The sequence below is a fragment of the Quercus lobata genome, chromosome 3, assembly GCF_001633185.2.
Source record: "Quercus lobata isolate SW786 chromosome 3, ValleyOak3.0 Primary Assembly, whole genome shotgun sequence".
In the NCBI taxonomy this organism is placed as follows: domain Eukaryota; kingdom Viridiplantae; phylum Streptophyta; class Magnoliopsida; order Fagales; family Fagaceae; genus Quercus; species Quercus lobata.
In genome coordinates this window covers 53,752,816-53,780,385 of record NC_044906.1, presented here as the reverse complement: position 1 = coordinate 53,780,385, position 27,570 = coordinate 53,752,816, and the positions used below count along the sequence as shown (strand labels likewise).

Below are 27,570 nucleotides of genomic sequence, written 5' to 3'. Positions count from 1 at the left end.
ACAACCCTTTTGACTTGGGAAAAAAAAGTGAAACATTTAATTAGGGCTTCAGAATTTTATTGATATCTCGTTTGTTTTAGTTTTGATTTTGGCCCATGAACAGTTGTTTCAAAGGGAAAAATATGACCTACAAGATGGTCCAAAATTTAGTCCGATTGGATGGCTAGATAAAAAAGTCAACTTTTTGATTGACCCCAATTAGGGATTTTGGTCTTAATTCTTATCAAAAGGGATTAAATTGTCACAACTTTTTGATTCACCGTCCAATCATGTTGCATTTATTTATTACCCCTTTTTGGCTTTTAAAATCACAATTTTCACCCTTTCTTGAATTTTTATCATTATTTTGACGTGTTAATTAGGACCGGACAGAATATAGTATCAACAATAAGTATAATCTAAATAACAAGTTGCTGTAGGAATTTTCTATTATGATTACTTGGCAAGGCAGAAGCTTCATAAATTCAAAACTTAGTCTATGGGTTTTACTATTTCAACAAAATAATGATTAGGTGCAATTTTACAAAGGGCAAATGTTATTTATTAAGGAGTTAACTAAGTGTGTCATAGAAGGAACTCACCTTTGGGACTTGTCTTTTGGTACAATATTTTTTTATATGAATAATGGATTCCTTTGATTATATGAATCGTATATTTTTATATGTATGTACGTATGTGTGTGCTGTGGGGAACCTCTTTGAGGTGAGATTTAAGATTTTCTTAAGTTTGAGAGTCAGGTTGTGATTCATGTGCAAGTTTTTATATTTAGGAAGAATTGTCAATAATAAGTTTGGACCTTCATTTAGGTGACGAGAATGTGGACACTTGAGCTCCTCTTATTCAAATCTCTCACGTCTTCTACTTTCAAGTAAGGGATATGTGATATGGGCATTTGATAAGCATGAGGTTTGTTTAATAAAATTATTATGCATTAAAACATTTTAATTAGAGATGTTGCATATAATCATTATTTGAGTAAAGATATATGTTCGTGAATTTTTTTTAATCTTATATATGATTTTTTTAGCATATTGATGCTATTACTCATACCACGAACATAATATTTAAAATAAAGTGGATATGCTACTATTATGAAATATTTATGTAAAAGCATAATTGTTAAAAAGATTTAGCTTTTGGGATATGTCCATTGTTATGATCTGAACTCGACTAGTAGGGGTTAAATTATTGGCATTTCCTTGGAAATATTGATTGATTGACCATTAAAAGTGGTGAGGGCTCTGTTATACCTCCCTTATTGGAAAATACCAACTTATGGAGGATACCAACTAACCCCCATGGTTTATGATTTGATCACACCGAAAAGGTGTGATATTTTCTGTTATGATCCCAAGATTTCCTAACATTGTGAAGAATGTTAGATGCCTAACACAGTGTGTTGGAAGCCTCCCAAAAGTTATGACAGACTTACAAATGGACTAACTGACTAATATATTATTTGTGAGCTATTAAGCTATTCAAAATTATTTTTAAAAAAAAGTATGATTATAAGAAAAGTATGTTGAATCATGAATGTATTATAAGTCTAATAGAAAGTTTATGATAAAATCTTTTATAGTTTATTTAACAATAAGGTTACTGAATTATGTTAAAGTGACAAAAGTTATTTAATGTAAGTTCCTTATTTTGTCCATTTATTTTTACATGAAAGGGAAAATGATTTATTTTCATACAAAACTTTATAAGTTATTTTAAGAATAGTATGAAGACTATTTATCAAAGCTAGCATATCCATAAGACATTTGATTTACACACATTCTTATTAAATGCTCGTGGAACTTAAACTTTACTGGCGTTTGCAGTTCACCCTATTATTTTTGAGTGCACAAGTTCTTTCTTGAAAGCAACAAGAGTATTAAAGGTGACAAGGGATCTATGGTTCACATTTGTTAGAATGTATAGTTCTTTTGTTGTATGGAAGATATAGCTCTTATGTTGTATTGGAGGAATCAAGATGTACTTGATCCTTTTGAGCATAGATATATTTTGGAACCTTAGTTTGTTACGCTTGTTTTGAAATCCTAGTTGTATGTCTTTGGGGCTAGGTTTGTAAATAAGTGTTTTTGCTAAACACTTAGTTATGTAATATTTACACGAAAACCTTAAGTTTCAACAAAGTGGTTAAACTTACAGGTTTGAAAGTAATGAAGTTTTAAGTTTTATGAAATTTTGTATATTATGGCTTTTGGGCAAGGAGATACAAAGGTAGACGAAAAATGAAATTTTTATAATCACCTTTAGCTTTAGTTGGTTCGTGTTAGTATTGAGTTTAACTTGATATTAACATGCCAGTTATGCTCTAAAATCTGAAGTATAGGTTTGGGTCATGAGAACACCTGTCTCTATACATGAAATCCTTAGATTCGCTTTTAGGAGCTTTGCTTGTTGGCACGTGTGTCGTCCATAATTCAATTCAATGGATCTACAGACACCAAATCCAAACCTACATTCATTCCTTGTGAATACACTTTCTTTTTGTTTGTTTGTCTACTTGCATGCTTTCCTTTCTTTACTTGTTTGCAATGTGTTTGCTTGTCTACTTTGTGTTCTTGTTTGCTTGTTGCATGTGATGTATGGAGCATGCACGTAACTTCCAAGATGAAACAAAAAGGGCATTGATCAGTAGATTGGGGGCTTAGCCCCTTTATGAGGTCCTTTCTTTCCTAGCATTTTCATTAGAACCATGTCTAGTCGCTTTCCTAGATTAGGGTTCATTTCTTGTACCTTGCTTGGGCCACAACATCTAGGTGTGGATATGTCTACTTTTCTACTCTATGTGTTGTTATATTGTCCATGCTATATGTTGTAAAGGTAGTCATGCACTTCGGATGATGGGCGTTCATGATTAGGAAGGCAACCCCTCCCTAATCATTGTTGCTCTTAACCTTGGAGTATAGGTATGCATTCAAGGCTTGTGTTGTAAATGTATATCCACGCTTTATTGGGTGCATGATTTACTACATGTGTGATTGCACCTATACATGTCAGCTGGTGACATCGGTTTCCTCATGTATACGACACACATCACATGTTTAGTACTTTGGTGAGCCTCAGCATGCCTTAGTCCAAGCATATTGATGCATGTCATATACATAGGCATGAAACCCTATCGGTGCGCCATGGCGCACCTAACATGAAATTCTACCAAATTTTCGCCGTGAAAATGTGGCATCTTCTTGCCATATTCTCACTGCGAAGCTTGGTGAAAATAACATTATGCATGACATGATGCACCTGACCCAAAATGCTATCGGATTCCCACTACCAAAATAAGGCAAAATGCTGCTGGATTTTCGTCGTAGAAATTTGGTAACAATTCTAATGTGCTAGCAAAGCATTGATGAAGGCCACACACCCTTCCCAAATCAAATCTCAAAGACCAATTTCTATAAAGCCCTGAAAGCTAGTGCCAATAGTTTGTTTTTATCTACCAATAACCAAAAATTAAGAGTTTACCAAAACAAAGGACCATCTTACGATAGGCATTGTGGGGTGCTTAAAACCTTCCCCACATGTAACCTGACTTCCGAATCCAAGAATCAAGATTTTTATCATCCATTAAGATTTGGAAAAAAACTGATTTTTTCTTAACCTAGGATTGGTAATAAAATCAACATAGAGTTAGGTGACCAGTTCACACCTTAGAAAAACTCAATGATTGGTGGTAACTCTTGAACCTTAATAAAAAATGACTCATTAGTCATAGTTCACACCCCAAAGCATGCTTCATTCTCAAAAAGAGGAAAATAAGGGAAGAAGAGACTGCAAGTGCCCTGTTGCCCATTTCTCCAAGCCCTATCCACACGTGTGGGAAGCACACGTCACTATCCGGAGTGGTCAAAGGCCACGAGGCATCGATAAAATTGATTAATTTTATGCAAGACAAATCGATGAATTAACTCACAGAGAATTTTAAGCAACTAACATATCCAAAATCTATGCTAAATCAAATAATTATACAAAACTAAACACTTTTTCTAGATAAGTAAAATCAATTAAAAACACAAGAACATAAGCATTAAAACCATAAAATTATTGTTAAGAACATACCAATAAATAGTTAGGTTGCATCCCTTGCCTTAACAAGACTTTGAGCAAGCCATTACACCAAATAATGTAAGGCACCTAGCCCTTGAATTTTGCCATAAAGAACCTTTAAATAGGCCAATAGTTCCTATTACAAGTTGGATTCCCGTTTGCCATTTTTGTTTAATTTTTTAATTAATTTAGTTTTTCTATAGAAAAATTTAATTAATTTAGTTGTAAGAACATATGAATAGTACTAGGTTATATAATCCATGCTTAAGTATTTACATGAAAACATTCAATAGAGTAACAATGAAGTAGTCTTATCTAAGTAAAGTAGTTATATCGATTTTCAATATTATGAATGGATCACTTTAAAAAAAATTAAAAAAGACAATTGCCATAAAATCATACTACAATTAGAAACTATTTAGATTCAGTTTAGATTTTGACAATGCTTGACTCTAATGTATTATTCCTTCAATCCCAAATTGTTTGGCTTACTTAAAAAACCCAACTATTTATGGGAACATCATTAAATGCCTTATCCTTTTTTAAAAAGTTAAAAGCTTCCTAAATTACTCTTAAACAAATTTATCAAAAATTTAAACAGCTATAGATATAAAAAAAATAAAAAATAAAAAGTTTTACAATGTTCAATTTTCAAAATTATTGTAGAATACAAACTCTATTGGTGTACTATTTCTACAATTCTATTTGCTTTAAATTACAAACTTATGTTCAAATTTAAATTCTATAGCAGTCAAGTCTCATTTAAATACAATCTTAGTCTTCAAATTAAATTTTAATACAAGTACCGATAAATTCTACAAGGGCATAATGGGAATGTTAATAAAATAATGGGGTTTGATTCTTAAAAGAGGACTTAATTTTGAGACATCTCAAAATGACATACAAGCCAAACAATTTAGAACAAAATGAAGTAACATATTTTACCCCAAAAATTAGAAGAGCTAACATGTTTCCTGCCCGTTGTCCATGTCCATTGAATTGCCACCCAATTGAGCTCTACTTCTAAGAATGGCTTGGCGCCTAGGCCTTCGGTGATAATAGACTTAGGGTCCGTTTGAATACAACTTATTTTGCTGAAAACTAAAAACTAAAAAACACTGCAGTAAAATAATTTTTAAATGTGTGAATAGTGCTGTGAGACCCATTTTTAATAAAAAAAGTTGCTGAAAAGTGAGGTTTATGGGTCCCGTAAACAGTGCACGGGACCCACTGGTGTGCACTGTCCACCACTTATTTTGCTGAGTGAACAGTGCACTGACAAAAAAGTCAAAAATCACGGCTTAAAAAAAAAATGCAGACACAAAACGCGCTGCTTTTCAGCTATCCAAACCAATGTTATTAATTTCGTTCCATTTTGGTCGGAATTTCTCGTGCCGATTTGCAATCTGGAAAGGTACTACCACCCATTCCACCTCAAGTCAAATTCCGGCATGTTTCTGCCGTTCCAGTCAATTCCGGCCAATTTCTATTGGTGTACTATTTCTACAATTCTATTTGCTTTAAATTACAAATTTATCTTCAAATTTAAATTCTATAGTAGTCAAGTCTCATTTAAATACAATCTTAGTTTTCAAATTAAATTTTAATACAAGTATAGAAGGGCATAATGGGAATGTTAATAAAATAATGGGGTTTGATTCTTCAAAGAGGACTTAATTTTGAGACATCTCAAAATGAAATACAGGCCAAACAATTTAGAACAAATGAAGTAACATATTTTACCCCAAAATTTAGAAGAGCTAACATGTTTCCTCCCCGTGGTCCATGACCATTGAATTGCCACCTGATTGAGCTCTGCTTCTAAGAATGGCTTGGCGCCTAGGCCTTCGGTGATAATAGACTTAGGATCCGTTTGAATACAGATTATTTTGCTAAAAACTAAAAACTAAAAACACTGTAGTAAAATAATTTTTAAATGTGTGAATAGTGTTGTGAGACCCATTTTTAATGAAAAAGTTGCTAAAAAGTGAGGTTTATGGGTCCTATAAACAATGCACAGGACCCACTGGTGTGCATTGTTTACCGCTTATTTTGCTGAGTGAACAGTGTACTGATAGAAAAGTCAAAAATCACGGCTCAAAAAAAAAAAAAAAAAAGTAGACATAAAACGCTTTGCTTTTCAGCTAACCAAACCAATATTATTAATTTCGTTCCGTTCTGGCTGGAATTTCTCATGTCGATGTGCAATCCGGAAAAGTACTACCACCCATTCCACCTCAGGTCAAATTCCGGCCTGTTTCGGGGTGTTTCGGCCGTTCTGGTCAATTCCAGCCAATTTCGGGTGGAATGGGAATTTTGGCCGATACTGGTTTTGCCTTTAAGAAAAAAAAAAAAAAAAAAAAAAAAAAAAAAAAAAAAAAAAAAAAAAATCTATCCTGCAACTACGTTGTTTTACATCTCAAATCAGATGTTCACAGATCCATTCACACATGTAAAGCTTCTATTTTGACAAGATCTAAAGCTTTAAATTCATAAGAAAATAATCACAACCCAAAAAGAAATTAAGAAGAGAGAAGAAAATTAACAACAATGGCAATATCCAACCTTCATCTGCATGCTCTATCTTTTCTTTTCTCTTTTCATTTTTGGCTTTATTTTCTTTCTGCACTACATTTTTTTGCTTACTTGTCTTCAGGTTTCGTCAAACCTTCAGAGTGCTAAGAGCTTGAGACTTTTTTCTTTGTTAAGTTGAATGCTAAAAAACTGAGACTTGTTATTTCTAAACAATGTGGTTTGGTAAAGTTTTTAATGGCTCCTACTTCCAAGATATAATTGTCTTTTAGTGAAACTGAAAATTATTATTTTATTTAATTTTGAATGATGTGATGTACTGATGGGTTATTACTTATTATTATCTACTTGCCTATTGAAGTACATTGGATATAGAATGTAGGCGTGGAGTTTTCTTTACCACACAATATGAGGGAATTAATTTATTGTAATAATAAGTATGAAAAAAAAAATTATATTGTATATATATTTTTAATCTTTTTTTAAACCTGAAATATTTTGAAATAGTACACTGGAATTGGCTGATACCGAAATATTCTGTTCCACTGGACAAACCGAAACGGGTCCTAAATTAGAGTAATAACAATGATCCAAACCACACCTTAACCAGACTTTAGGCCCAGTATTCTAACATTCTATTTATTTCATGGGCTATGCTTTTTGAGAACAACACACACTGCCAGGCCCAAATACAAGCCCATCTTAGGCCTAACTTCAATTTTATTTCCATCGTGAACTCAGAAGGACATTCTCTCCGTCGTGGCTATCGGTTCCAGTTATATAGATTGTGTCTGCGTTTGATCTAACACTCTCAATTTCAACCTTATATCGATCACTGAATACATCCACAAAAATCGACATGCTGTGCATTTGAGCACAGATAAACCCTAATCTGAAAATGAGTGGAAATGGCCGGAGAACTACTCGGAGCAGAACCAAATTCGCCACCGATGCCGACGGCGACGATCCTCTCCGTAACACAAAACCTAACCCGAAACTACGTAAAGATAGAAATAGAGCTCACAACTCTATTCGGATCTTCGACGTCAATCTCAAAGTCATGCTAGGAGTCAGCGTTTTTGCGTTCTTTGTGATCTTCTTCTTAATTCGCCGCCTTGTAAATCCTGCTGAAGAAATTCGGAGACCGAGGGTTGTAACGCCATTTCCGGCGCCAAAAATCATGGACCTTCCTCAGGTGAAATGTGAATTTTTTTTTTTTTTGAATTCTGGTTGATTAGTCATTCAGTGTTAGTTTTATTGGTATTACTATATGTCTATGGAGTGAATTGAATTGGTTATGGCAGTTTCAAGGAGAGCACCGAGAGAGTTTGTATTGGGGAACCTATCGCCCTCATGTTTATCTTGGAATTCGTGCCAGGTATAGTGAATATTCTTTTTTGTTTGAGGATTTTTTTTTTTTTTTAATTAAGCATGTTCTTTGTGAAATGAACTATGAATGGGAATGAAGGAATAGTCATATAGATTATTATTCAGGTCATGATGATTATCCTGAAAATTCAAAAAAAGAGAGACCAAATATTTCTAGTAATTGATTTATTTGTTTTTATAGTAGAGTTTATGTTTAAACCAGTTTCAGTGTAAATATTATAGGAATTTCTTTGAAGTGTAGTTTTTAGAGCATTTGGAATTTTCATTGAAAGTTGCCAAAGATGATACCAGAACTATTGTTTTGGGGTAGAGGATTTGGTTTGGGTAATACTCTTGGGATGTTCGGAATCTTATTTTGCTGTTTTTGATGTGGACATTGTGGAGGGAACATAATAAGCCGCACTTTGGAAGATACAGAGAGACCAATGGATCAGTTGGAATCCTTGTTGATTTGAACTTTGTTTGATTAGTCTCAAATGCGGTGTTCTACACATGGGAATTCCATTTTTGAGTGCCGAGATTCACTTAGATTTTGTGTATAATTCTTTGTAATTTATTAAGTTACTTTGTGTTCATCATCATACACATGAAGTAATCTACCTTCTTAATATATACATTTTATAGGAGTTAGGGTTTAAGTGTAAAAAAGTGGGTGGTTGATTATGGCTGTTCATATTCTGTGCTAAAGTATGTAAATAAAGATCCAGATTTAAACTTCAAAGTATCAAACACCTTTTACACAGTACTTATCCAAAAAAAAAAAAAAACACCTTACTTTGGTTTCGTTTTTGGTTTGCAACAGTAGATAAATAGACTTTAGTTTGAAATCAAAATTGAGGAATTTCATGATCCCAGATCTGCAATTGTGCGTGTTGTGTACTTGGAGTTCATGTTTGGACATGACTAAAGTTACTTTAAACACTAAAGTAAGTAACTTTGTATTGCTACAATCAGAAAGCCAGTTCCTGGCAAAATGATATAGTTGGGAAGATCACATGGCTGTTATATGTTAGAAAGAAGAGGAAAAAGAAAACATTTTTGTCAGCATCTGATTGTTTTTATGTTTGTTTTATTATTCACTTTCATCCAACTTTATGAATTACAAAAGATGTGGTAATAAGCTGCTGTAAGTGGCAGGACTCCACGGTCTTTGCTTGCTGGCTTGATGTGGATTGGTGTAAAGGATGGAAGATATGTCATGAGACATGTCTGCCAAGATTCAGATGAGCTAAGCACATACGGTTGGACACATCATAATGGACGTGACTTTGGGCACCAAATTCTGGTTGACCAGGACATGACTTTGGCAACAAGTTTCCTGAAATCCAAGGTTGATGGCAGTGGCTATGGAGGAGATTGGGCTGTTCGGATTGATGTTCAAAGCAAGCAGTAAATGACCTGACCTGCTAGTTATGATCTTTGCTTTATCAAATGCATATACTATGTTAAGCTTTAATAAAAATTAATAATAAATATAAGGAAAAAATCATCTTCAAAGAAAGAAAGAAAAAGTAGCATCTCAAATTGAGTTAAAAAATGATGGACCTGTTAGGACTGCATCAAGTAATCTCTCTGGCATTCTTTTCTGGCTCTGATTCATAAAGACCATAGTTGATTATTTTAAGTTGTTTAAAGAAATTTATGAAGTTTCTAATGCTTTTTATTACTAATATATAGCTCTTAAGCACTTTGTAAATCACGTATTTTAGGTTAATATCTTGGAGAGAAGTGACTGAACGGCATGGGTTAGCCAACAGGGGTTATTTTATTTTATTTTTCTCCTGCTTCTTGTTGCTAGTTACACATGCATATCCCTACTTTGATGCTAGCACAAAAATGTGAACCACATTAGTGTTGTGTTAATCTTTTTTGTTAGAAAATGATGATCTGTTAATCTTACAGAAAGAGAGAGGGGGGGGGGGGGGTGGAAGCTTTGCCGATCTCATTTTGCAACACAAATTTTGTACGAAATGAGGTACATTAGTAGGCATAAGGCAAGCCACAGTCCAGAATTTGCATGCATCATTCATTTATTAATAGAAGATTGCCTGAGGGAATGAATGTTATATTTTCAACATAATGCCTACAGTTAAAAGATTGCCTGCATACTTTATACACTTGCCATGCACATGGTTTTTGGCAGACTCAGGATTTCTTGATTAGCCATTCATACATTAATAGTTGTTGTAATTCATCAACAGATCTGAAAGGAGTGAGGATATGTTGAGAACTGCACATATATTTTTCTATATGGCTGATGAAGATGGCCACGCTCTAAGTTTGGGTAGAGATAACTTGGATGTTCATGAAGGTTCTCTCCTTGCATCGGGTTCACGAATAGATGTTGGAGGTTGGCAGCTACATTTAAAATCAATGGTAATGTTAGCAATGGAATGAAATGATAAAGTAGCCAAAATTTTGCTTCTTTGTGGTGTTATATTTGTAGATATTATCAAGGAAGTTTTCCATGGAGTAGCATTATTAATTTAATCTTTTTCCTAGTTTGGATACCTACCTGTAGCCTACTTTGTGTTTGTGCTTTTGCAGGATGATTTGGAAGTCCATTATTCTGGTTTTAAGACTAATCACATTCACAATTTATCTGAGCTTGTCCAGGAAAACCTTGGAGCTCAAGTATGTCATATTTATAGTTGCATCCCAATTTCCATTTCCTTTTTTTCTTTTTTCTTTTGTATTATTAGAAAAACTTTGCAGCTTCAAATTATTAACCTGGTTATTAATTTCTTTGCTTCATAACGCCACCAGGCAAGAAAGTATGGTCGGCTGCAGCTGTCTGACACATCTGATGGCTCTCCAAATATTCTAGTTTTTCAGGTAGGTGGTTATAGAGTGATTGGGTACCACGTATTCTTTGAATTATATTCAACTATTTAACTAATTTAGGATCTTAAAGCTGTGAATTATCTGTTAACTGCTCAAGATTTTTTTTCACCAATCCATTGGAGGCCACTTGAGCTTATGGGCTACTACAGAAGGCTAGCAGCTACCAAACCACCCCCCTTCTCCCAAAAAAATAAATATTTAATTAAGGGTGTCCCTAGTGAAAGTGTGTTTCAATTCATAGTCTCTGATATGAAACCAAGACTTTAATAAATAAGCTAACTGACACCTTCCGTCCTTGAATTTTTCATTATCATCTACCTTCTTTTGAAGTTATGCAATTCTATGCAGGTTTCTGCTAGGATTCCTTTCAAAACAGATATTGTGTTTGTCTCTGGAACTGGATTGCAAAGCTCAGGAGTTGAAGAACGTGTCAACAGCCTTACAGGTGCCTTCCACATGCATTCAATATGTCTATGATATGCATTTGCAAATGTTTTATTTATCTGTTCATTGAGTTTTCCAATGGCTGCTGGCAACAAATTATATATGAGAAAAATCAGAAATGTACAAGATAATAGAAAGCCGCCACTTGAAATTTGAGCTACATAAAATTGAAGTTCTAGATAGGGTTATCTGTGGGTTTAGTCTTTGAAAAGTATTGTCGCTAGCCATTATGATTTAATTATCGAACCAATTTCACTCTGCCTTCAATCTTACTGCTAATGTTGCTTTCTATTATGGTTTTTGTCAATCCATAAATCATAGTTCTCCTTCCTGCTAATTATCTAGAATGTGTTTCAGTTTCTCTGCTAATTATCTAGGATGTATTTCTCTATATATAGTTTTATAGTCCTTTTCCCCTCCCTTTTTGGCTTGAACCTCTCTTTGCCAGTTGAGCCCAGACCCAGGGGCAGGTCTTTCCTGAATCCAGGGGAAGTTTTCTACTTTAGCTTCCAAATTAAAAGTTGTTGTTTCTCCTTTCTAACTCTGTTTTACTGTTAAATTTTAGGTACCTCACTGACTGGTCAATTGAAAGAGAAGCAAAGAGAATTTGACACTAAATTTGAGAAGAGCTTTAATCTGGCTGACAAGGTATCAATTGTTAAATCTTTGGAAGCTTTTTCCATCTACTTTATCATACCTGATTTTTTATTGTCATGACACCAGTGATGTCTCTCATTTTTATAGTTGCATTAGATGAAGTGATGTAACAGATAGAATTCCCTTTTAATTTAAAATATATATATAAAAAGAAGAAGAATTTAGAGTTCCCTTCAATGATATCATTTTGTTTAAGATATCAATTTGATCCTGAGTAATATGGTGGAGACTATGCTGGATAAGCTGACTAAAGCTTGATAACTAAATGCCCCTGCCCACCATCTTGAGTACTTTGTTGAAGTATGAGATGTGATGTTTGCAGCCTACCTAAGTCCTTATTTCCCTTGTATTCATGCCTTCCCTCACCCTGCCTTTAAATTTTAGGGTGCTATTTATGCTTTCTGATGTGATATTTAGTTTTGACCCAGCCATCTCTGAAATATCAAACACTAAAACCGAACAATTATTGAGATTGGTTAAATACATTTCATTAAAAACAGTGCAACTGACAATGCATAATTTGTACATTTGTGATTACTTGAACTTATATATATGATTTAATTTTAAGAAAGTTAAAATTACAAATGGAATTTTTTTTTTTTTTTGATAAGAAAATTACAAATGGAAATTAATGGAAGGAAGAGTCAAAACTCATTAAAAGTCTTTTTCCCTTAAGTTTTGTTTTATTCGCCTACTTTATTCTGCCTAAACTTGAAGAATTCTGAATTTGTGGGGTTATATTTTCAGCTCGATTCTGAATCCATGATTGCTGGTAAAGCTGCTATTGGAAACATGTTGGGTGGCATAGGCTATTTCTATGGCCAGTCGAAAATTTCGCTCCCAGGAAACCCTAATGTGAGTAATATGAATTTGTTTGATTTTCTTTATGTGAACTAAGTTCTCTTTCAGTAGCATCGAAGTATTTAAATGAACATTGATTATTCCAAACATAAATGATAACATCAGCCATATGATGAAGTTCTTGTTCTACATGATTTGAGGTATTATTCCATGTCTTAAGCTGCACCATTATCAAGCCCGATTTCTAGTTAGTTAGAGTGCTTATAGTGATTAAGATGGAATTTTAGATCTTGTTAAGTATTTTAGACATGTGAGTGTTAAAAGAATGATTAATGGACATAATTAGAGACTGGCAAAATAACAAAAATAAAGCTTTCCATGATTAGTGGACGGTAAGAGTAAAAAGTAACTAAAGATTTCAGTGGTTTCCTGTCTTTCTTGGGGCTTTCCAATAACATAATTAGAGCGAAATATCACTTGATTTGGTTCACTTCTAAAACCTTTGACATTGAGAGTAGTAGTATACATCAGGGGGAAAAGAAACCGTCAAGTATTATGTGTTAGGTTTTTTGCATTAACTTCTGTTGTTCACGTTAGTAATTACATTCTAACATTTTTTAACAATGGGACATTATCAAGTCTTGTAGCTCGGTGGCAATGCCTAGTCCCCTTTATGTGGAGAACCAAGGATTTGAATCCCCCATCCCCGCACTTGTAACAATTGAAATATAAAAATGTTTCATTGTTTTATTTAGTTTTCATCTATTCCCCTTCGTTTTACAATTTGTGAAACTGCTATTATTCATATATGTCATCAGCTGTCATCAATTTGGACATCTGACAAAGTCCTATAGTGGGCCATTTTCTCTGCAGCTTGGGGGTCTCAATAATTTTATTTCATATTGGCCAGCTGAGCTTTACTCAACTGTTCCAAGTCGACCCTTCTTCCCAAGGGGATTTTTATGGGATGAAGGTTTTCATCAGCTGCTGATCTGGTTAGTTGTCTCTTTTATTGTTCAATCTGCATTTTTTTTTCATTGTCACAAGTGCAGATTTTCTGTTACCAGTATGTTTAAGGAAATATGCAATTTCTCTGACAGTATGAAGTTGATTGCTTTTTTAAATACTAATACTTATTATTAACACCATATGTATATTATTTAACTTTGAGCAGGCATTGGGATGTTCACATTAGCTTGGATATCATTGGACACTGGTTAGATCTAATGAATATTGATGGATGGATTCCACGTGAGCAAATTTTGGGTGCCGAAGCTCAAAGGTAAAATTGAATCTTCATTTGGCTGTGCTCTTTTCTTTTCTTCTTCCTCTTCCCTTTTTTTTATTTTTTTTATTTTGTTGTGTAGAGAATCTTTTTCAATTATGCACAATAAAGTTAAGAGTTTTAGATTTTTCCGGTGCAGTAATGCAAAGTCTTTTATTGTGCACTTGCAGTAAGGTCCCAGAGGAATTCATTCCCCAGCATCCCACTAATGGAAATCCACCAACTCTTTTTTTGGCCCTGCGTGGTAAGGTTCTCTCGCAATAACTTTACATAAATATGTTACTGGAGAATCAATTTCTGATCATTTTATGAGGCTTCTTATATGTTAAGTTGAACAATAATGTCAATGAGTTGATGGTGATGCTTAAGTTGATACAAGTTATGGCCTAGTGCAAGATCACATAAGGCCTTGATTCTCTGAATTGAATCATTATGTAGAAAGTAGTTTGATACTGAGTACTGTAGTTGTGGTTACTTATTGCTTAGCTAAAAATCAAGTTTTTGTAGACTAGATTCTCTCTTTGATAATGTGCCTCTCTCCCTTCAAATGTGCTTACTTTGTAGTGGGGCAATTAGTACAAAGCTTACAAGCAAGGGACAATTAATAATTAGGGAGTGGATCCCTTCAAGATTACATTTGTACATGATGCATCAGTTTATGATTTACCACTTCCTAGATGTGGGTGATCAGAATTAAGAGCATTTATATGGAATAAATATGGAGAAAATCACCATCGGAAGAATATCTCTGAAACTGAATCTGCTATAGTGCTGTTTCATGCCGCAATATTGGGGCTGATATGGATGTCAAAACAACAATGAGATGATACTTTATTAAACTTTTATATCTTTAATGATAAATAGTGAGCTATGGTACTTTTTTTTTTTTTTTAAAAGATGAATAGTGAACTATAGTAAGAAATGTGGAACCATTGCTAGCTTTAAAGTGCCAGTTATACAAATAACAAAGCTATAATTTGTCAACGAACTATAGTTTAATTGGCACTTCCTTCATAATATTGGGATGGAGGGTGATGTTATGGGTTGAAAACCCACTAGGTGCATGTGTAACTTACCAATTACCAATCAAAAAACAAAGCTAAATATGGTCCTTAGATTCTCAAGATTGGGATTTCATATTGAAGTAGTGGCTGAGTCTTATCTGATGCACTTTCTATTAATGATTAATAATTTATCAACAGAGGTTAAGATAAATTAATATCTTTTTTCTGGTTAAGTGAATGAAAAGTCATCTTGATTTGAAAATCTACAACTGCCAAGGAGATCTAGCTCAAATGGCATCTCCTTCCCTTGTAAGAACAAGTTGGAAGGTGAGATCATGGGTTCAAAACCCACTATGTGCATATATAACTTACCAATTAAAAAGAAAAAAAGATCTGAGAATCAACAACCATAGCTCATATTTTTTTTTATAGGGTAGCACTCATGGCTCATTCAGCAATATTGAGCCCAACTGCAAAATTCCACTAACTTATAGAAATAAAATTGGACCATACTGACTTGGGAGTTCTGACTGGGATTTGGATTCAAAGGTAGTTGAGAAATTTAGGAATCAATGACTCAAATTGGATTTTAAATTAACTTGCTTGGGACATGGGTTATTTGTTAATTTGGTTATGAAGATGCCATTTCAAACAAGTAGAAGGAGAGAACTTATGTTCATACAGTGGGTGAACATCCCTTCACTTTTTATGTAGAAGAATTGAAGTTATTGCCCATGCCCTGTTTTCTGTATCTGTGGCACATTGTTTAAAACAAGTCAGTTTCTTCTTCTCTTTCTTTCTTTTTTTCTTTTCTTCCAGAATCGTGCATGTCTCTTGTTTTTGTCATTCAGTTATGCATGATTACAGGAGATTAAAGAACTTGCTACTCTATTTCTTTCTGTCCCCATTTTTTTTATAAGCAAAATAATGTTATTCGAAAGAAGAGCTAGTTCGAAAACCACTCCTTAAAATTACAAACTGAGATTCAAAAGATCTAAGAAAATTTAAAAAGGTTGATGATGGTAGATTAAAGAATTTGCTACTCTGTTTCTTTCCCTATTCCTTGTATGCATTTGTTATCTAAATAATAATTTAGCACTCTGGACTTTGAATCCAGCGACCTGGGTTCGACTCCCAGTAGGAATTCAATAATATCATTTACTTTTACTTATCAAAAAACATACACCTATCCAAAAAAAAAATCTAATAATAGTTTACCATCTTTCTATAAACCTAATTCTCCATGTGGTGCGAAACTTTGCTTCTTCTAGACATTGTTCATAGCTTAAAGAGAAACAAGTTTACTTCCATGGAAAGCAAGGAGATCTCTTCATTCCTAGAGCGGGCTTATGTTCGCCTTGAAGCATGGTTCCAATGGTTCAACACTACACAGTCAGGTATATAAGGTTTATCTTTCATTTCCTCTTTTTTTTTTTTTTCTTTTTTTTTTTTTTTTAATTTCCTGTGGTGGTTGGGGCTGTAATTTTGCGAAGCTGTAGACTATAAAAAGCACATTTGACATCAATGTATGTTTTTGTTTATAATGTTTACATTGATTGTTACTTATCAAAAAAAATTACATCAACCTATGTGAAGCTCCATTCTCTGAGCTTGATGTCATCTAAAATAGTATATGATTGTGTTTAATATTACTCAAGGATATAGACTATATATAGCCATTGCTGGCATGGTGTATGTAAATGTATATGCTTGTATTTGTATATCATATCATATACTTTTATTATAAAATTTTCCTACAAATTGTGGTTGTGTCGACTGGATGTCCTTTTTAATTTTTTTTTTTTTGTATGTGTGTATGTTTTTTTTCTCCTTATGCCTCATGAACAGTTCTTTTTCCCCTTTTATTTTAAACGTATAACATAGCTCTTGTCAACATTGTTGTCTTCTATAGAACTCTATTACCCATGGGTTTGGTATATTTAAAATAAGCAAAATCTTGGTGATTTGTCATTTTGGTCCCTTAAATTTTTTTTTTTTTTGGGGTCCTTTTAGTCCGGAATGTTTGTGTTTGTCGTCAATGTTGGCCCTTCCATCAATCTCTATTAACTATTAACTACTAAAAAATATTTTTTGATTCTAAAAGATAATAAAATTTCATTCTATTTATGACAAAAATACAATGTACACCCCATAGGTTTGATAAATTGTCATTAAAAAAATATTTCTTTAGTAGTTAATGGAGTTTATGGATGGAAGGACCATTGCTGACAACAAAAAGACAATTCACCAAGTTTAAAGGGTGTAATTTTATTTTGGCCTTTAAAATCTTACTTCAATTAAAAATTTAAAACTCAATTTCCAAATGTTTCAAGAGATGTAAAAAAGAAGTTTCGTTATGTATTTTAAATTGTTTTAATAATTTACCTGGTCTTACACAATGTGTTTTCACCACGTAACTTAAAATAATTATTGATCTTTCATTTTTATTGTTCAGTTTCAATTTTATTTGTTGAAATATCTTAGTTTATATGTGCTTTTTTGCCACAAGTATAATACCAAGAGACACATTCTCAAGTGCAAGAATGCACAATTGCGCACTCTCACATTCATTTGCATCTATGCTCTGTTCTTCTTCTTCTTTTGTGGATAAATAGATGTGTGTCTATTCTTTCACAATGCTGGATTTTTATTTTTCAAATTTCTGATAGATCTGGACTATTGTCTTTGCACAGGGAAGGAGATGAGCAGCTATTATTGGCATGGGAGAGACGTTACAACAATTCGTGAATTAAATCCAAAGGTTCTATGTTTCAGCATTTCATAATTAGAAACAAGGAAAATGACTTTCTTTTGGTGTGTAAATATAGAAATAGCATCAATTTTACAATATACAAGGTCCAAATTTTGAGAAAAAATCTATTAAGGTTAGCTTTTAATTATGTTCTTCATATGTTTTCATTATCAGGTAGCTTTTTTATAACATAGGTTGAATCTTTTATTTTTATTTTTTAATTTATCGGACATGTCCAAATTAAATTCTTTTGAAGTTTCAATAAATGACAACTATTATCTTATGAGTTTGTTAAGTGAGTGTCTTCACATCATGCTGTATCATCTTTTTTCCTTTTATTTATTTTGTTCTTTTTTTAAAGCATTTCTGGTACAATGAATTACTGAGACCAAATATATAACTATTGTGCTTTATCCCTACTTCTAATTATGTTTGCCCCTAGGGATTCAGTAGAGTGTTTTTGGTAACAAAAACACATCTGCGTATATTTGCAAATTTACCAAACCTTATTACTTGTCACCATAATCTTCTCAAAAATAATTCTGGCAAACTTGACTCTATTGATTTAGGCGATCTTAGGAGTAATATGATGTCATGTGTAGATCTAGAAATTGGACTTCATTTTGTGCATTATTTATTGACCCCTTTATCAATGTAATGTTGGATTCCTTGGAAACGTTTCCCTAATTGAAAACTAGTGGTAAACTTACATTGTTTCTGGCATTTCCAGACACTGAGCTCCGGTTTGGATGATTATCCACGTGCTTCACACCCAAGTGACGATGAACGTCACTTGGATCTTAGATGCTGGATGTATCTTGCTTCAGATTGCATGCATTCCATTGCAGAGCTTCTTGATAAGGATACTAAACCTGGAAAGGTAATGAGAAAAGATATCTTGAAAACTATTAGAGGTCTCATCTAGAATTCCAATCCCCCCGCTCCCCCATTGTAACTCTTGAATTATCAAAAAAGTAGAACTCATCTATTACTTAATTGACCTTTGAAATTAAATGATGCAGGATTATGGTGCAACAGCTAAGCTGCTCTCAGATTTTCAAATTCTGAATCAGGTTAGTTTTATTATCATGCTGTCTGAAAGTGTTAATTCCTCTACTTTTTGTGCTTATCATTAGGTAATCTATGATATGTCGTTTTTATTTTATTGAGTAAATAGGTAGTACTATTGGAATATTGATCACAAACAATTCTTCCCTTACTGTTATCAGTGAAGTGAGGAGAAAAAAAAAAAGGTGTTATAAATTTTGATGACTTTTCTTTTTTTTTTGCTTTTTTTTTTTTTTTTTTTTTTTTTTTTTTGGGTTTGGAGGGGGAGGAGTTGAGTAAACTCTATTAAAAAGCATAAAAGCAAAGCTCAACCCAAGAGCGCGGGGTTTCTACAAGAGTAAACCCTTCTAAGAAAAGGAAAAAGGAAGAGAATGAAAAGTCCAAATGAAAAATACAAATAAAGTTTTGAGCCGCAAAATATAAACTCTAGGAAGTAACTCCAAGCCGTGAAAGAAGGATGTAGTTGAGTATTTGATTAGATGTTTAGGTAGAGTACATATAAGAGTAGGGTTGCCATTAAAGATTTATTTTATGTCTCATATGTGCTTGATGTTTAAACAGATGCACTTGGATGATAAATACGGAGCTTACTTTGATTTTGGAAATCATACAGAAAAGGTATGCTGCTTGCATGTTTCTGTTTCTCTCAATATGATATGATGTTTGTGGTGCACTTTTCACAAACTGGTGAGTTACACATGCATCTTGTCGGATTGAACCCGTGACTTCACCATTGTCCTGCATTGTTTCATTTAAAGGTCAATTGAGTAATATATGAGTTCTCATAGTCTCCTAGATAGCTTTTCTCATCGTTACACCTTACTCTCCTTTTACATAAACATGTTTTCATCTTATACATTTGGTAAGAATTTAAAAAGGTTCATCAATTACCACCAATCTATCTACTCTGCAGGTAATTGAATAAGAATTGATTCAGGGACTTCTCTAGGCTTCTTAGTACATTAGACATTGAATCTGCAGGCTTGACATGCTAGCATTTGCTATCATCATTGAAACATTAGATATAGATTGACTCTGTTGTGGAATAGGCCCTTGCCCTGCTGAATCACATATATTGTTAGGAGAACATGCCTAGATATTACCTTTTTGCTTACAAGATCACCTGTTTGTATTGAATTTTGGTTTAACCATGCTAGGTTCGTCTGCACTGGAAAGAAAATATGGTAGGACACAATTATGCAACTCGAGAGCTTGTACGTGAAGTGTTAGAAAGGCCTGAGTTGAGACTGGTTCCTCATGTTGGCTATGTTAGTCTTTTTCCATTCATGGGGAGGATCATTCCACCTGTAAGTTACAGAAAATCAAAATCTTGATGACAATGTTTGACCAATTTTCTGGTGCTTGGCTTTTTGTACTTTGTAGCATTGTAATATAAAGTTGTTTCTCCTTTTTTTTCCCAGTGTGTGTGGGTTCTTTTTTTTTTTGGGGGGGGGTGTGGGAGGGGGGTGGATTGTGTCCATTTGTTCTCGTAGATCTCTCATGTGGACTGTTTTACACAGGAATCATGGATTCTGGAGAAACAGCTTGACCTCATTTCAAACCAGAGCATCCTATGGACTGACTATGGACTCCGTTCTCTTTCCAAAACAAGGTGTTAATCTATTCTATCTAATTAATGTACTTTGATACATGATTTGCTTGAGATCATGTTTTTCCTAGAACTAATCAGACCACCACGTCTCATTTTGTATGCTGCAGCTCATTATACATGAAACGCAACACAGAGCACGACCCACCGTATTGGAGAGGTCCTATTTGGATGAACATGAATTACATGATTCTTTCAGCACTCCACCATTACTCTAAAGGTATAACTCGGCACCTCATTCAAACAAAAAGAACCACAAAGAAAATCTTTTACAACAAATCTTTTTGGGTTGATTGTAACAGAGGATGGACCATATAGAGACAAAGCCAGAACCATCTACGTTGACTTGCGAGGCAATTTGATTAGGTACTGTTTCAGATTCTTTTGCCCACAATGCCTGAATATGGCCGAAGCTCTCGTGAACTCATTAGTTAATTTAAATATTATTCAAACCTTGCTGCAGAAATGTGGTACGCAATTATCACCAGACTGGGTTTCTGTGGGAACAATATGATCAGAGGAAAGGCAAGGGAAAAGGCGCACGTGTATTTACTGGTTGGACGGCACTTGTGGTATTAATGATGGCAGAAGCTTATGGCGAAAGTTAGGATACTTGGAATCAGTTGTGCCGTAATATATCATTAGATGTTTAATGGTCGGAGCATCCCATTTTTTTTTTTTTTTTTCCTTTTTTGTTTCACCTTTTCCTACAGTTTTAAGGGAAATTATAAGTTGATAAAATCATTGGTATCGACATTTGCACACTTGCCCTTTTGCGTGCATCATTGTGGCATAATGTTTTGGAGGATCCAATGTTGCAGGAGCTTGTATCAAGTATTTTATTTCAGTTTTTCTTTTTTTTAGTTGAAGATGAAAATAGATGATAACATGACTAGGCGTGCCCTTTGGAATCTCCCAAATATTGTTATTGATGTGCAAGTCCAGTGAAGTGTGCAATTAGAAAGAATCAGAATAGTGATCAATCCATGGTTAGCAACCTGTCCGCACACCAGGTACCTGTGCTAAATGTTCGACTAGGTTTGCATATATGATAAGCAAGCACTGGATTTCTAAAGTTGACAAATGCGTGAAGAGTTCTAAATGGCAATATCAATGCAAACACGTATCAACATTGAATAAAAATTAACCGGAAGCATTTTCTTATCTGGATAAAGAGCTGGGACTATCTAATAGATATTTTAAGCTTGGAGACGCGATTTTTTTTTTTTTTTTTTTTTTTTTTTTTTTTTTTTTAGTGAGAGAGAAGTCAGAAGATAGTGATTGTAGACCGTGATTTCTTTCATCTGTTTAAAAGAATGCAGTGCTTTAAAACCGACAACTGATGAAAAAGTACTCAAAGAAACGGGAATGATGTTTGAATCACAACCATATTAGATCATTTAAACCGTTTTATAAAAGTTCAAAGAAAAATTTCGACCTATGAAAACGTTCACAGGAGAAAAGCAACAAATGCAGCAAATTTCATCCACTGGCTGTAATTATCATGAATGCATATTAATGGAACCCAATTGTTAGTCTACATCATACTGTATTAGAGTGTGCTCACTGGGCCAAAAGAAAAAAAAAAACTATATTCGTCATTTTTGCCTCGTGGCCTGACCTGTTCTCTATAAAACGGGGATTTTTTATTATGAGTAAATGAGAGTTTCTAATGCTCTAAAGGTTAGCTTAAACGAATTCTTCTATTTTACTTAAAATTTTTCTATAGGTATCGAGTAATATCAGCCGCCAGTGATTTTTTTGCTACCTCAAACGCAAAGGCTTTTTTAACACATTGAAAATATCATCAGAAACAAATGCAAAAGTGTCCGGCGTTTAAGCTTTATTAGTTCAATCTGTCAATTCTGTGTCCTCGGCCATAATGATCTCCATGTCCCTGATATCTCTCTTCAAAACATTGCCAAGCCTAGCAATGGCCTCCGTCTGCTGTTGTACAACCTGGGCCACAAAAAATGAAGATACAATGATGTCATACATCATAAATTTTCAGAATTCTAATAATGAAACTTAAATAGTAAAGCCCCATACTGAGAAGTTATAAATTATTATGCCATATTAGTGCACTCTAACCCCCCCAAAAAAAAAGTGTTCCTCAAAATAATTAAAACGTCAAGAAAAAAATGATGAGCTTTCAAATTTTAGTCTGCTCTCACCTCCTGCATATCAACAAGACTCTGTTCATGTATTTTGGTTGATCCTGGAAGATAAACAGAACCTCCGGCACCAATGCCATTTGCTTGAACACGGGACAAAGTCAGCAGGTTTTGTACTCTTCTAGAAAGTTCTGCTCCAGATCCTTTCAGCTGAAAATTTGTACTTATCAGTACCATCTCCAGATAACAGCCCAAGAGAATTACCAAGCATCAAAATGAGGGTAAAGGGCATGAAACGTCTACCTGTCTAGTTATTGCAGCTAACTTCTCAGCCAATTCAACTTCCCCTTTCATTAAGGGTAATCGGAAACCCTTACCCTCCAATGCCTCCACCATTCTCATTACCTTTAGGAATATCACATGCAAAGATAGAAGTCAAAAGAAATTACAAGGAAATTCTTTATCCCGAGCCTCAGAGCCAATTGCAGATTTGACTAAAAAATAGAGAACAGTAAAAGAAGCAAACCCTGAGAAACCTAAATCATACTTTTAGTCCCTAAAACTGTGTGTGGATTCAATCCTTTTAGATTTGGTCCCTGATAATTCAAAAAGTGAACAGTTTCATCCCCCAATTTATTTTTTGGTTTATGTGACTAACAGGATGCTAAGGAACCCCATTTTTGAGGGGTCAAATCAAACTAATCATATATTTAAGAGACCAAAATTGAATTGACCCCATAGATGGAGGGACAAAATTGTGGAATTTTTTTATGTTTCCTGGACTAAATCCGAACTTTTTGATATTTGAAGGACCAAACTTGAACCCCAAAATTTCAAGGACCAAAAGTAGAGTGAAGAACAGACAAGACAGATTGATTTTCTGATGCAATTGACTAGATCATTCTACACAGTTAGCATAGTTTCTCAAACAGAGTAGAATTTGTCCTCACCCTTAAAAGACGCCTTTGAAGACCTTGCTCTTTCTGTCTCATTCTTTCAATCAACGGAAGAGTGTCAGCTTGCAAATGTCTTTGAAGCTGCAGAGATTATTCGATATGTAAATGCTAAATCCATGTGAGAGAGAGAGAGAGACAAACAGAGAGAGACAGTACCATCTTCACATTGCTTTGGGTAATTCGCAATCTCTCAGCATCTGAAACAATGACATCATCTTGGAGCTGCATCAAGCCAGTAGTAAAATGTTATACTGGCCTACCCCAAAATATGATAAATAAAAGGGAAGAGGGCACAATCCATAAGGTAAGGTTTACTAGAACATCCTATTATCCTTGCCATTTTTTCTCCTTGGAAGTGCAACATTAGAAACAACAGAAAAATAACTATAGCAGCCTCAACAAGATAATCTTCTCCTCATCGCTAAATTTATTCCTTTCATATAAAATATTTCACTTTACCAACAGAATATATATATATATTCCCCCCATTTAACTCTTTCATTGCTGTAGATTGTTTACTGCCATAACATCTTACTCGATATGCGTCATCACCTAGCTATACAAAGTTCCAATAAATGAATTCATTTTTAACCCTTTTCTTTCTATCATAGCCATTTGTCTAACCCAAAGCATAAGTGGTATCATATACTTGATGCTATTTCCTTCACTCAAAATTATTTCATTAGGCCTCATTCATTACAAAACCATTACTAATATACAAAGACTTTTCCTTCTGCATCCATAAGTTTCAATCAAGTCATAGCAATAATATAGCTTCCATAATTCCATTATCATTTTTTTCTCGATAACTAAAAATTGCATGGAAATTGTTCAAATCAACAATATTATTTTTGTTGGATCCAAAACAACAATCTTTTCAGTACAAACTTCTAAGAAGATCACTTGTGAAAGCTACCATTTGTGGTTCAAATTAACATACATTACCTTAAGACGTTGTGAAAGATCCTTAAAACCCTGAACGAGCTGGGGCCATAGGCGCTCCCTGTCAGCACTTTCCATACCTTCCAGCTTTCCCATTGCCTCCGCCCACATAATCTGGGAACACAAACTATCTCAAAACTTAGCAAAAATGACTCAAACAAAAAATTTTGTAGCTCACAATACAAAAACCAATGCAAACATAAACTCACATCTGATACACCAGCAGGCTTCACCCTGAACTGCGGATCCGTTACGCTGAACAACAAATGCTGCAAAATCAACACAATCGTAAACACATAACATAAACCTCCAAAACCCTAATTTCTCAATTCCTTTGCTCAGAAATGGCATTGAATCGAACTGAAATTTTCACTCCATTATTTAAGAACAATAAATTTTCACTCCACAAACACAACCTAAGCTGAATTTACTCCATTAAGTTATCCAATGCATTCGAAAATCTAAACAGAGAGAAACCGAAAAAGATAACGTATAAACGAACCTTGAAAGCATATTTAGGGTTTCCAGGCTCTTCTTTATAAGCATCGACAATCGCCTAATCCAGATAACACAAAAGAAAATCAAAAACTCAAAACCAAAATGCAAAAATGAAAAAGAGCTTAGGGTTAGGGTTAGGGTTAGGGTTTTACTTGAATATCGCGATCGGCGAGAGAGAAAGGGAGAGGAGACACAGGAGCCATCTGAGTAGTCAATTGCGCATTGGGGAAAGGAGTGGGCTGCGGCGTAGAAAACGGCGTCGATTGGAAGCCGAAACCGGTAGATGGCGACTGTTGCTGAAACAACGAAGTCTGTTGCTGTTGCTGTTGCTGCTGCTGTTGTTGAGAGGAGAATGGTGTGGAGAAGAGAGAAGAGCCGAAACCGCCGGCGAAAGACGGCGTCGTTGGAGTGCCGAAAGCTGGAGTTGAAGACGGAGTGCCGAATGCTGGAGTGGAGGAAGGAGTGCCGAATGCTGGGGTGGAGGACGGAGTGCCGAACATTTTTGCTCTTGTTGTTGTTGTGGTGGTGGTGGTGGGAAGAGGGAAACTGGAAAATGTGGGGGGTTTCTTTGCTTAAACACAGAGCCTCATTTTGAGTTCTGCAGCTCAGGTGCTCCAACTTTTCTTTTTCCTTTTTTTTTTTTTGAGTGTTTAGTGCTTGGGATATTTGGCTTGAGGGCTGAAGTTGAGAAGGACTGAGAGATGGTGAGATCTGAGAATTTTGTGTTTGGGCGCCAGAAGCCGTGAAACTTTTATGCTGCCAATTTAAATTTGTTTTTAATTCTTTAGTCAAAAATTTGTTTTTAACTCTTTTTTTTTTTTTTTGGTACTGATTTTGGGGAGGGGCATTTATTGAAAATAAAAATATAATAATAATAATAGTAATAATAACCATCTAAGCTATCAGTTTATCATCAAACCAAGTTGTTTATAAATGGCTTGATTTTTAGTTTGAAAAAAACATTTTTTTATATTTGTTTATTTAGTAAATAAGACAAGTTTAAATTTAGATTCTACTGTTAAACAAGTCAGTCTCAAATATAATAAATTGTTTGAGAGTAATCTCAACCTTGTTTGACAAAAATAAAATTAAACTTGAATATGTAATTTTGTTTAGTGATGAGTTATAAACTTGACTCTTATTTGAAATAAAACTAAATAAACAAGTTTGAATTTTTGAAACTCAACTTGAATAGATTTGTTTATAGTGCTAATTTTTTTTTTTTTCACGAATATAATTTTTTGTTTTTTCTTTCTAAGAAAGTGAACCAAGGGTATGATTAAATGAAGTTTATAAATGAGTTAAAGACCAATCACAAAAATGATATTTCGTTCTCCAAAAAAAAAGAAAAAAAATCGATAAAGGTTATACAGCCACCAGCAAGTAACATAATGGTTGTTGTTTGCATATTACCAAAAGATACGTATGAATGAACCTGGTACTTGATGACCTATTAGGGGCAAAATGGTCTTGAAAACAATTAACAGCTCACTGATTAGGTTTTTTTTTTTTTTTTTTTTTTTTCTATAAAACTCAGTATATATTATTTCTATTTTGTAATTTTAAGAAAATGGTCAAGTTTAGATCTAATGTCCAGTGATAATGGACCCGTTAAGATAGTGACACATGTCCACTTTTGGACATATGCCATCATTGGAAACATGTCACCATCTGACCGGTTTAGTGCACTGGACCTAAACCAGGTCCTTTCACAAAACTAGTGATTTTTTTTTTTTTTTTGAAATGTGGTTTTTTTTTTAATATGACAACCTTGAAAATAAAAATAACTTACACTGTTACACATTCTAATAAATTAAAACTACAAATCAAATCAAAATCCTCTAACTTCCATAAAAAAAATAAAATAAAAAAATCACAATTGTTTATCTAAATTAGCAATTAGCACACCCTCAGTGCTGCCCTATTATACTTTAGTTATGTATAATAACCACTTTAATAAATAAATCAGACAAAGTTTATTTTATGCATACAATGTCTCGAACAACATTATAAGTTATAACGCCCCTCCCAAAAAAAATTGGGAACCAGTTTGTGCAATTTCAGTAGAAGAGCTACTACACAAATGGCTACTCGCAAACAGCTTCCTTGAACTTCTCATTAATCTTCTTTTTCATTTATACTTGATAGAATTGATTTGAAGGATCAGAGAATTGCCTTACTTGGGAAGGCCAAGGCTTCTTTATACTGTTTTAAAAGTTAACTTGGCTGTATTGAGTCTCTTGAACAGCTGGCTTCTTTAACTTGGGGTAATGTGGAACGAGATCTCATCAGGATTTGTAGTAAATTTTCTACACGAGGGGCAAACTTAGCTCCAATGCTGATACACAATTATTGCAATCACAAACAAAAGGGAGGAGAACCATCCTTTATGCTTTGTTGTGGCAATTGGAGAGTTCCACTTCAAGGGGATATGATGTTTGGTGTGATGAACCTTTATCACTACTACTACAGCAGAGAGCTGCAGAAGTCGAGTCGGGCAACCAGTAGTGGTCACTTCTTGACATGAAAGCAACAGAGCTGCAGATTGAGTTCAATTAAGGGTGCTTCTCATTAGAATAGAGGAATTAACTCCGCTGCATTACTCCTCGCTATGGC

General features: G+C 34.2%; 2 protein-coding genes across 2 annotated transcripts; one reads left to right on the top strand and one right to left on the bottom strand.

The window, feature by feature from the left end:
• The first annotated feature begins 7,326 nt into the window (after positions 1 to 7,326).
• On the top strand, positions 7,327 to 21,376 carry LOC115982239 (mannosyl-oligosaccharide glucosidase GCS1-like). Its single transcript, XM_031104780.1, has 22 exons — positions 7,327 to 7,786; positions 7,896 to 7,969; positions 9,118 to 9,369; positions 10,182 to 10,356; positions 10,528 to 10,614; positions 10,747 to 10,815; positions 11,173 to 11,269; positions 11,834 to 11,916; positions 12,673 to 12,780; positions 13,600 to 13,721; positions 13,901 to 14,008; positions 14,182 to 14,255; positions 16,287 to 16,412; positions 17,709 to 17,776; positions 18,498 to 18,647; positions 18,790 to 18,840; positions 19,397 to 19,453; positions 19,993 to 20,142; positions 20,356 to 20,447; positions 20,555 to 20,664; positions 20,747 to 20,810; positions 20,908 to 21,376. The coding sequence occupies exons 1-22, from the start codon at positions 7,490 to 7,492 to the stop codon at positions 21,050 to 21,052; spliced, it is 2,559 nt and encodes an 852-aa protein (XP_030960640.1). The 5' UTR covers positions 7,327 to 7,489; the 3' UTR covers positions 21,053 to 21,376.
• Positions 21,377 to 21,924: 548 nt separating this feature from the next.
• On the bottom strand, positions 21,925 to 25,677 carry LOC115978777 (nuclear pore complex protein NUP54). The gene is made up of 9 exons (XM_031100641.1): positions 25,107 to 25,677; positions 24,959 to 25,012; positions 24,666 to 24,725; positions 24,460 to 24,570; positions 23,671 to 23,736; positions 23,509 to 23,595; positions 22,862 to 22,963; positions 22,619 to 22,768; positions 21,925 to 22,403 (listed from the first exon to the last, which is right to left on the bottom strand). Exons 1-9 carry the CDS (start codon positions 25,452 to 25,454, stop codon positions 22,296 to 22,298), a joined length of 1,086 nt encoding a protein of 361 aa, XP_030956501.1. The 5' UTR covers positions 25,455 to 25,677; the 3' UTR covers positions 21,925 to 22,295.
• Positions 25,678 to 27,570: the final 1,893 nt, after the last annotated feature.

Coding starts and splice junctions, on each gene's coding strand:
- LOC115982239 (XM_031104780.1), top strand. CDS start 7,490: ATGAGTGGAAATGGCCGGAGAACTACTCGGAGCAGAACCAAATTCGCC. Junction 12,781..13,599: donor CGCTCCCAGGAAACCCTAAT/GTGAGTAATATG, acceptor TTTTCTCTGCAG/CTTGGGGGTCTCAATAATTT. Junction 17,777..18,497: donor TTCGTGAATTAAATCCAAAG/GTTCTATGTTTC, acceptor TGGCATTTCCAG/ACACTGAGCTCCGGTTTGGA.
- LOC115978777 (XM_031100641.1), bottom strand. CDS start 25,454: ATGTTCGGCACTCCGTCCTCCACCCCAGCATTCGGCACTCCTTCCTCC. Junction 24,726..24,958: donor ACCCTAAATATGCTTTCAAG/GTTCGTTTATAC, acceptor TTGATTTTGCAG/CATTTGTTGTTCAGCGTAAC. Junction 24,571..24,665: donor AGCCTGCTGGTGTATCAGAT/GTGAGTTTATGT, acceptor TTGTGTTCCCAG/ATTATGTGGGCGGAGGCAAT.